Genomic DNA, 10,609 nt, shown 5'->3' with positions numbered 1-10,609 from the left:
GTTGCTTTAATTTGATGAAAAGGTAAAACAGCTTGTCGCTGCCACACCCCTAAATCTGGTAATTGCACGCTACATCACCTCTTATTTGTTGCACAAACTCCTGTGTGTATGAACAGCCTTAATGTTCTTTTTATATGGAATATTTCCATTCCTGAACTGTGTTATTTCCAACTATTAGCATTTGATGAAAATAAATGGTTACAGAATTAATTCCGCCCACGCCGTCTCCCCTCTTGTTGAGCTGACAGAGAAATGATATTTTTTTTTATTTTCTATAGATTTCTACAGCCTCTTAAGTCTCTTCTACCACACCATTGGTATCTTGGGCCCTCAGTTCAATTATTCACGTTGGACCCAGCAGCTTTTAAACAGAGCCTCTGGTTTAACTGCAAGCAGGATATGACTCAAATCACGGCGGGTAAGTCAGAGCTGTGTGCCCTGTGCAGGTGACTTAGAACTGTGCTGTGGAAATGCTGGAATCTGAGCATTCCTGAGTCTCCCTGATGCCACGTGAACCTCACTGAAGTTTTCCTGTGGTTCCCTTCTGTCACAGAGCTCGTGCCCTGGATTTCATTGGAACTTGAGACTGGGATCTGTTTTATTCTTGCTGGTTTGTCTTACTCAGGCTTTGCTGCAGGAGTGGAAACAGAGACACTTCCCTCCTGCCCTGGAATCCCATCATTTGCCCTCACTTTCCCTACTCTGTTTTGGAGATCACAGAAACCTTCCAGTGAGGTTAACCTTGTATTCCCAAAATCGAAGCCAAAACCTGGGAACAGAGGATGTATGGAATGGCTCTGGCTTAAGGGATGGTCGATTATGGCCACATCCTTTTATTCCATACCTCTTCTCCTGCCTTAAATTATCATTTAACCACTCTGAGTGGTTCATTGGGATAGTTTATTTCCTACTTTGTGCTTCTGTTGTTTTTGTTCTGTCCTCAAGCAGTATTTGAGATGTGCCCTGTGTGCCTTAATGAGTTTTCTCTAGGGAAGAACCAGGAATACACAAATGTCCAAGGAAAAAACTGATTAACAGCAACACACCTTGGACTTTGACACCTTCATCCCAATAAGTGCGTGCTCTGACAGAAGCACTTCCCTTATTTCACTGAATTGAAAACAGAACCCAAACCCAAACAAAAACCCCTACAAGAATGCTTTATAGCTTGGTATTTATGTAAAACATTCTTGGCAAAGTTAAACGTAATACATTAGTACAAACCTGAATATTATTCACAACGATACAATGAAATCCATCCATCAGCTCCCACAAGCTGTGTGGGGAGGGGGGGATCACCTCCCCTTCTCTCGTTAGAGATGCCACTGTGCATTTTGGAACTGGAAAGAATGAAAGTTCTGATTCTTAGCTTTGCTGGTTTTTCACAGGAAGGCTGCTTGGTGAGACTGTGGATTGTGCTCCCAGAGTGCCCAGAGCTCCCCTGATTCCTTCCTTTCCTCTCTCTCCCTTATTACAAGTATCCTTGCAGCAGCATAGAGAAGGAGCAGTGGATATCCAGGGGGTGCCAAGGAATGTCAGAATGATTAGAGGCAGCAATCAGGACTGGGTGGCTTGGCTGCAGAGCTTGTCTTAGGAAGGTAACCAGAGTATAGTTGCAAAGGAGCAGTGGTAATGTCTGAATTACACAGAGAACATCTGGTTATTGCTGCCCCATCCTTATTTTTACTTTCATCAGCAGAAGGACGAGTGGAAATGCTTTGTTTAGGCAAAACAAATGCAGCAATGGCATGTCCAGAGAGGGCCTTAGGAAACAAAGCAGAGTAATGCAGAACACTAAAAAATAACACTGACAGTCCAAATCGTCAAGTATCCAAAATACTGTATACAGGAAAAGTTAAGACAACTCAATTTATATTGGAAATACAAGAACACTAAATTATGCTACATTAAAAAACTTCTTAAACCACAGCACAGTTCTAGTGTTGCATCCACATCTTGTATCACCCAGTGCTGTTCAACACTACCAGCGTGGATGTTTCCATGTGTTTCCAGCTATTCTCTCTCAAGCCAAGAGAACCAAATTCGTTTTCTTTTTTTTTTTTTTTTTATCTTTTCTTTCACCACCTAGAGAAAAGTTTCAACTGACACTATGAAAGTGCTTTTGTGTTGAGCTTTTGCTTTCCCAACTCCAGAAACAGTGGCCTTGGCCATGCAGTTTAAACCTCTCGGGTTGCTGTAGCTGTCACATTGTGTTAGTGCTTTAGGGAACTTGCAGAGGGGCAGCAAACACTGAAGTCACTCTGTCACCTCGTTGGAACTGAATCCAAAAGCCATCCCTGGATATTTCTTGCAACAACAAAAACAAAGTGTTGGTCACTGGCAAGAGAAGTTTCCTATATAAAAAAAAAAAAAAACGTTGATAGCTCCTGCCATAAATTTACAAAAACTATCCCTGAGTGACTCTGTTCTGTGTCTGGTAAGACCTCTTGTGACAAGGAAATGGCTGAAGCTGGTTTAAGAGGAAAGAGATGCTGTTCCACCTGCAGCTTTTTAATACAAATTTGCATTAATACTGATATGCTCTGACAGTGCCATATTAGAGCAACATTTGAGCTCCTCTCTGTAGCTTCAACAGTAAAAAAATAGCTCCGTTACTTAAACACTGCTGGCATCACGTATTTACACTTTAAATAGAAATGTTACCTTTTTCTGAAGTAATCAAAATAGATCTTTGCAAAAAATTTAGAAGGTGGGGTTTTACAAAAGAAACGGAGAAGGTAAAAAAAGCTGGAAGATATCTCAGTACCTTTTATGGCAATCTCAGCCCAGGAAAAAGTATTTGGCTTTTAATTTTCCTGAAGGGGATGTCTTAGCACTCGTTCTGTGCCTCCTCTCTAAGCCTCTTTCAGCACGGAAAGGACTCAGGAGGCAAGTCTGCTTTGTGCAGATTAGATGGAGGGGTTACCTGCGTGCAACGAGTTCTCTACAAAGCAGGGAACAGAAGCAATCCTGGCCTGGTGGGTCATCGTGTTAAATAACAAGAATTAAGTTTACACAAGGGCTGAGAACATTAGTGGTGTTCGCTGTTGGCTGTTCGGAGACGCCCCCCCTCTCCACCTGAGCAGTCAGAGTCAAGCACAGGACAACCCCAAATGTGTAGAAGTCACCAGCCAGGCCTGGGCAATGAGCTGCTGGGGGGAAAAAAAAAACCCTTGCATGGATAAATCTCGCTCTTTGAAGTCCATCTACTGCTGTATCAGCACCTTTTTTTTGTCTCCTAGTAACACGTACTAGCAATGTCTACTACACGTTTACCTAAAGCTGTTCCCCCTGGGTGGTTTGCACATTGTGGCCGTGTCCCTGCAGCACAAAGAGAAGGCAATTCCACAAACTTCCCCAGCCCAGTCTCTTGGGAAGTATTAAAATGCTCCCTTAGCCCAAGGACAGGGTTAGGTGATCCTGTTGGTATCTCCAGAGGCAGGGGAGACGCGAATTGGGCAGTGAGGAGTTACTTTAAAACTTTGGCAAAGAAAAAAAAAAAGATATACAGATAGCTAGCTATCGAGTTCTTGTGTGTTCCAAACTCTTCCAAGCGCACTTAATTAATCTTTTGCTCTTGCTTTGAGTTCCTGGAGGAGGTATTTTCACACTTGCTTTTGCTGGTTTTTGCAGAATTCTTTTGGCGTCCTATATGACGAACGAAGACTTGTGTCTGAAGTCGCCCTGCAACGAAAGAGTTTGGGATGGAGGAAGGGGTTTAGGAGCTTTCCAGGCAATGTGGCATTCCTGCTGCCCCCCAAAATGTAGATCCAAAGTGTTATTTTTAGGGAGCCCCATCTTCCAGCTGGGAAGGAGAGGGAGGCACCAGTTGCACTGGTGAGGTGCTGCCTCCTCCTCCTCCTGTCCTCACACACCAAGGCGTGGCAGGAGACTTTCCCATTCCCTCATCAGTGTCTCTGCTAATGGCAGAGGCTATTTCTGGTCTTAAGCTTTAGTGATCTACTCAAATCCCAAAATACAAATTCTCTCGTAAAAAGCATCATGTCCTGCCCACTTAATCCAATGAAACTCATCCCGAGGGGGTCAGGCCACGAGATAACTCAGAGCAGAGCTGCCTCTGATAGCTCCTGGCATCAGTCACTTCAGGCAACTTAAACTGTTCATCATTTCCAAGGAAATGACTCAGCCTTCACCCTTCTGTTTTCCCCGTGTTCTCCAGCCTTGTTTCGGAGTGGAGCCCACTCTAAGAGAAAGTCTGTGGGCCCTAAAAGAGCGGGTTGTCCTCTGCCCACCCTCCTCCTCTCCTCAACAGAGAGATGTTAAATGCAAATCACTTGTTACCTCATCATCTGTCCGGATATAGTTAACGCCATCGGGTTTTGCTGGAGCCTTGTAGCTGAAATAAAGAGGAAAAATAATCTCATTTCTGGGACAGGAAGGCTGCAGGATTTTGGAGGGGTGGTGCTGAGAAAGATGGAAATGAGGAGGAGCAGCTGAATGAAAAGCAAGCAGAGAGAAACCCAGTTTGTTTCTCAAATGAGAGGTCTGTGTTTATTCCATCATTTGTCATGACTGGGATTTTTTTCTATTTCCCCCTCAGCACAGGGTAAAAAGATTGCTGCCTGATTCCACAGGACTCTGCAAAGAGATTAACTGGTTCTTCTCTGGGCTCTCCTGCTCTGGTCCCTGTCACTACCTTTCTGTGCCTCCTGCACTGTTTCCCGTGGCAATTATAAAGTTCATTTTAATCCTTCACTGCCAGATGCCTTCAGCATTTTTCTTAGTTATAAGGAAGCACCACTTGTTTGCAATCCCACAGGAATTCAGGATTTATATCCGGCTGTCAGGCCCGGTGTATGCCAACCCTCAGCTGCATTTAAATAGGGTATTTGGAGCTTTCTCTGAAAGACAAACCAAACCAGAGAGGAGGAAAAAAAAAAAAAAAAAGAAAGACAGGGCTTGTGCTGAAAAGCAACATTTAGCACAGAACAAATCTATCTGGTGAGAATCTTGGGTTTACATACGTTATCTCTTCCACAGACTCTGTAAGGACATCGAGGCTTGTCTCTGATGCTGTTGTTTTTAACATTTTTAATGTGTGCCTACAGAATGGCTGTTTTTCATCCCAAATTTAGGTTCTCACAACTAGTGAGATTTCCTGTGGAGAGCCTACTCTGCTGCACACATTCCCTGTGCACATCCTGATGCTTCCAACTAACTGCGCAGCGAGCTCTGATCATCAGACTGAAGACCTCGTTCTGCCAGCAGCACGTGATCTATTGGAAAAACACCTGTAGGCTTTTAATTGTGCTGGTCCCCCTCCCCCCTTTCCCATGCAAATTATGGGGATATTAGAGCACAGTTTTCATCCTCTGGTTGGTCTTGGCACAAAGCACAAGAGGAGCCACATCGAAATTCTCCCTTAAGTGAATACTGTCCATTCCTGGAAGCGTTCAAAGGGCAGGTTGGATGGAGCTCTGAGCAACCTCATCTAGTAGAAGGTGTCCCTGTCCACAGCAGGGTGTTGGAACTGGATGATTTTTAAGGTCCTTTCCAACCCAAACCATTCTGTGATGATTCTGTAAGATAAACCTGGATGGTGCAGCGTTTACAGCAGGGAATTAGATGCCTCAAGAATTGGGCTGGCATGCAGGCTCTGGTAGGGAATCGGGAAGAAATATATCCAAGTCAGGGATTAAAATTCCAATTTTTGGTGCCCTTTAGCCCCCTCCATGCTGGCTGTGGGTGCAGGGACTTTTCTAACAACACCTGGGACCCCATCTTACCTTTCCCCGCTCTCTTTGCCATTGGCAAAGTATCCCCTCCTGTAGGCACAGCAGATCCCAAGGGTGATGAGCACCAAAACTGCCAGCACCACCAGGACTCCCCCGATTATCCCACCGATATTGAGGTCATCTGGCAAAGAGAGAAGCCCCCATCCAGTATTTCTTTAAGGCAGCAGTGACATTCCAGCTTTACAAACACTAAAAAGACACCTCCCAAATGTTTTACGCAAACCCCAATGACTTCTAGTGGATCCCTGGTTTCAAGACAAAATCTGTTCATGACCTGAACAGTGTTTTGATTGTTCCCCTGGATTTTGAGATTATTTTTTTTACATCCTATGTTTGGGGCTACGAGAAACCAGGAGAGACTTAACGGCCTTATGACGCCCCCCCTTCATTCCCTGTGGTGATGGCAATTTATTTATGGTGATGTATCAACCAGCATTGATGAAAACTGCATGTAGAGCTACTCACAGACTTCCATCTCCTGCTCCTCACACTTGGCAAAGCCAGCATCATTTGTTGCTATGCAGGAGTAACGTCCTGTGTCACCTTTGTGCACTGCGTGGAAAACCTGCCGAGGAGAAAAGGATAAAGGGAAGGGAGCAGGGCATGAGAAACACTGTGAGGGCATTAAAATGTATCTAAAAATGCATCTCTTCTAGGCTTCACGGTGAGACACCTTCCCTCTTTCTAAACAGGTAAGTGGCATCAGCAGTGATCAAAATCAAAGTACTGGGACGTCCTTCCATCAATCTTCCCTCTCCCTATAAACCCAGATCCTGGAACACCTCACCTTCTTCAAATTATTCCTTCCTTGAAAGCCAGGAAATGTTTGTTTGTTTATCTTTTTTTCTTTTATAAACAACCTTAAAAATAACCTATCCAGCGAAACAAGTCTTGATGCTGCCTGTCAGGGCATTACCAGAGTGCCTGTGGCGGGGTTCAGGGTGTAGGACGAGTTGTGGGGCTTCGTTTTCGTGTCGGGCGACAAAGGCTCGCTGTTGCGGTACCAGCTGTAAGTGGACTTTGGGAACCCTTCATTCTCGTGGCAGTGAAGAGAGGCTGACTTGCCAACAGGTACAGCTTTAGGCACGGTGCATCTGGGAGTCATGGGTTTCACTGCGGGACGACACAAAGCAGGTGAATGGCACTGCCGAGCAGAACTAAGGAATTTCTGAAAGCGTCAAAACTCTCTGCTGTTTCCAGCTGGGACACTGGAGAGAGCCACAGCCTCTTGCAGAGGTGTCTGGGTGTGGTGCAGTACCTTGGACTGTGAGCTGGATGTTTATCTCGTCGATGGTTTTGGTGTCGGAGGGCGCTGCCACCTCGCAGCGGTACGTGGCAGTGTCCATGCGGGTGGTGTTCTTGATTACCAGGGATGTCCGGCTCAGGATCTCTGCTCGGGTCACAAAGTCTCCTGACGCAGAGGAAAAGAGGGAGGAAAAAATCAGGGGAGTCACACAGGGCTCATTTTGGGCATAAAAATTAAGAGGTTGATCTTCGGAGTCAAGGGAACCACCTAAAAGGAACTTGATGCTTGAAAGGCCACAGAGGAAAGCAATGCTGCCAACCATGGAAGAGGATGAACTGGAAAGCACCATTCCAAATCTCACAAAGAGTGGCAAAATCCAGCATCCAAGAGAGCCTCAGGCCTTGTCTCCTCTGGAAGATTCATTTGGATGTGGCTGTTGGTCCCATCTAAAGTGCTGGAGTAATTCCAGATGGAGTCAGGCCCTCCTGGCACTGGAGTTTTCCTATAAAGCCAAGGAGCTGGCTTCTAATCTCGTGCTCCCAGGATGCTGCAGAGCCCTGTGCTGCCTCAGCAGTGGGCACTGACAGCTCAACACACACATCCCTTCTGAAGGGCAGGGGGAGCCCTCGGATGCCACAGGGAAAGACAGGAGGGGTCAGTGCCTGGCCCTGAGAGCTCAGACACCCAGTGATCACACAGGACCCAGCAGGCTCTGCAAAAGGGGAGCTGCAGCCTTTGCTTTCCTACCCAAGGAGTATCTTTTACCTTCTCCAGCTCTCTGTGGCTCCCTACTGTGACCTGTCAATAATGAGGGCAGGGAGGAAAGAACATCCTGCTCTCTCTCCATCCTGCACTTTGACTGCTGGACTCTGTTCCAGAAGAAAGCAGCAGGACAGCCAGAGCTCCTGCCTTTCACAGCCTTGTTTGTTCTCCATTGTGCTGCTTCTGAGGCTGTTTCGGAAAACCTAAGAGCAAAGAATCTTCATACCCTGCATTTTATTTTCAAAAAACACGTAAGAGGTCTCTCCATCTCGGATTTTCTTCCACTCGATCCTGGGATCTGGCGTTACGGTGGATTTAATGATGCAGGACAGCTCAACACCTAGCAGAAAAAATAATGGGAATGCAGATTAATAGGAAGCAGCTGTATTTTTGCTCTGCTTTAAGCAGCCTCACTCAGTGTTTTATTAGGAGATGCTGCCCACAAAGCAGAGCCTTCCCTTTCATCTGACAAACAGAAACACTGCTGGGTTCCAGGAGCTATTGGGGAAGATGGATTTTGGCCAGCAAAAATAATAGCCAAGCAGATATCAACTGTGGAGAGGAATGAACACACTGTTCTCTGCAGGCTGTGACTTATGGCAAACAAGCCCTGGTGACAGGGTGAGCCCACAGCACTGTCCTGCTGCTGCAACATGAGTCAGGGAGGCACAATCTCCCTGGGCAGTGTCTGGTGATGGGCTGAGACCATGATTCCTGGGGAGAAATCCAGAAAACACCCTCCCCTTTGAAGCTGGCGCTGGCATCTCATCTGTGCAGAACAGGGCACGAGAGGTGGCTTCCCAGTATCCCAGTGCAGCTTCAAGAGGACCAAGATAAAATATAAATCTCCTGACTCCCTCTTCAATATATTAATTGCAAGGCAACTGCTTTTCCTTCTTTTGGGATCCAGTTCAACAAAGCACTTAGGCAGACACTTAGCAGTGCCAGTGGCTTGCAGGGGGCCTCAATAAACCATTTTAAACAGGGTGAAATAAAGACATGTTCTTAGGCACTCCTCTGAATCGTGGTCCTGCCTCCCACAAGAAACCAGACACCAATAAGAATTTTCCCCAATTGTTTGGCCTGCTGCAAATCCCCAGGCAAGCACAGCCACTCACTTTGGAATTCCTGCACCACAGGCTTGGTGTTGCTGGATGTCAGCTCCACAGCCAAGAGTCTGCAGCCTGGAAAAACAAACAGAAGGGAATAAGAAATAGCACAGCTCATAAGTCACCCAGCTAGAAACACGCTGCCTGCTGAGAAATCATCTCTGAGGACTGGCTTCCCCAGATAGAACCTTTTCCTGGCTGCTAACGCTGCTCCAGCAGGACTAAGTTTATTTAGGAGTTGTGGTGTAAATACAGGAAAATATAATTGTTAGAAGTAGCAATTAAAGAGGAGGATTAACATAATGGCACAAAAGCAGTGCCAGCACGAGCCATTTCCTTGTGCCTTGTGCTTATTTAGGTGGTAAAAGAACTCTGATAATGCAGGAGTGAAAGTCTTTATTTTGCAAATGAATTTGGTGGCCAGGAAAAGGGAGGAAGCAGAGCAAGCTCCAGAGATGTGGTCAGTGTTTGGAAATGAAAAGTGCCAGGCCTGGCCCAGGACACATGCTGATTGCATCTGAAGGGTTTTAAGTGTGCTAATGCAAAATGTGAGGTAGTAAATCATGAAAGAAGAAGACAGGAGTTCAGATCTCTGTGTAGAGCCCCAGCCAGATCCACACTGGGGCCAAAGCTCAGCCCTGCAACACTGAGACACCCCTTGTACCACCAGCTTGCTTGTTCCCTTCTTGCTCTGAGCACCAACGTGTTCCCAATTAATCCAGTCATTTCCCCTCCTTCACGTGTTGTTTTGTTTTGAAAAATCTGCCATCCACGTCCCTTCTGTTGTTCATTCCCCCAGAGCAGGTACCCACAACACTCACGCTCTTCTGGATACCCAGCTCACCAACAGCTCCCTGGAGGGACGAGGAAACAAGCAGGGAGTGCCTGGCATGGCACAGGAGGGAAAAAGTGAACCAAACACTTTTATCACAGAGGATATTTTGCATCTGGATGTTCTGGCTGTTGCAAATCCTCTCAGTCAGACTCTGGTGTTCACAAATCAGGCTGCTCCTGGCACGGATGGATGCCCACTGACCTGGCTGGGCATCGATCACACAGCAGGTTAAAGATGATGGGAACCAGTGCCCCGGGGACAGGAGGTGCAGCTAAAGGTTAGGACTGTCTTAGGCAGAGGAAAACGCCATAACAAACACGAATAGAAAGCAGGAAAGGCAGCTGAAGGGAGATGTGGAGAAAGAAATGATCTTCAGCATCGTGACAAACAGCTGGAAATTCCTGTTGCTGGCTTTCAGAGGGGAAAGCTTTTGGAGAGAGACCCTGACAAGGCATGGGGGAAACTCCTCTGGTGGAGTGGCTCAGTCTAAGACAGCAAGGCAGCAGTCTGAGAAACACCCAAGAGCTGCACAGTCACTCCCACTGAAAGCTTCGAGGGCCTTCAACACCTAAAATCCTTCCAGGAATTTTGAAATGTTCCCTGCTGATTCCTGTCCCTCATTGTTTGCTTTCCTCGAAGCCCCGGTGCTGATACCCCGAAGACCACCAGGGAGAGCTGAAGTTTGGCAAGGTTCAGAAGCTGCCTTTGTGTACAAAAATCATTGTTAGCCACTGGCTGAGGCAAAATAATAGCTGGTCCAGCCAAAACTGCTCTTAGAAGGACCTTTGCACCCTTCCCCCTCCTGCACTGGAGGCAGTCATGCAGCATTTGGGATTAATCCAATACTGAGCTAAGATGACAGTGCTCTGGACTGTGGCCTGAACTTTAATGTAGATATTTG

At 46.4% G+C, this 10,609-nt stretch overlaps 1 protein-coding gene across 2 annotated transcripts in view; it reads right to left on the bottom strand.

Moving 5' to 3' along the window:
• Positions 1-10,609, bottom strand: part of JAM3 (junctional adhesion molecule 3) — a 38,762-nt gene that overhangs the window by 6,630 nt on the left and 21,523 nt on the right. Inside the window, exons 2-9 of one of the 2 annotated variants that reach the window (XR_003571686.1) lie at positions 8,883-8,948; positions 7,991-8,104; positions 7,015-7,167; positions 6,673-6,869; positions 6,222-6,321; positions 5,748-5,877; positions 4,303-4,357; positions 3,172-3,684 (exon numbers count right to left, since the gene is read on the bottom strand). Coding sequence is in view for 1 of the 2 variants with exons in the window: in XM_027888065.1 (XP_027743866.1) it covers positions 3,649-3,684; positions 4,303-4,357; positions 5,748-5,877; positions 6,222-6,321; positions 6,673-6,869; positions 7,015-7,167; positions 7,991-8,104; positions 8,883-8,948 (851 nt within the window). In the remaining variant the exon portion in view is untranslated. Of the gene's footprint in view, positions 1-1,157; positions 3,685-4,302; positions 4,358-5,747; positions 5,878-6,221; positions 6,322-6,672; positions 6,870-7,014; positions 7,168-7,990; positions 8,105-8,882; positions 8,949-10,609 lie in introns of those variants that run through there. The other variant, XM_027888065.1, reaches the window with a different exon arrangement.

The sequence above is a fragment of the Empidonax traillii genome, unplaced genomic scaffold (assembly GCF_003031625.1).
Source record: "Empidonax traillii isolate 1590-97213 ecotype Southwest subspecies unplaced genomic scaffold, ASM303162v1 scaffold230:size732421, whole genome shotgun sequence".
NCBI classification, from domain to species: Eukaryota; Metazoa; Chordata; class Aves; order Passeriformes; family Tyrannidae; genus Empidonax; species Empidonax traillii.
This window is presented reverse-complemented; position numbering and strand designations above follow the sequence as displayed.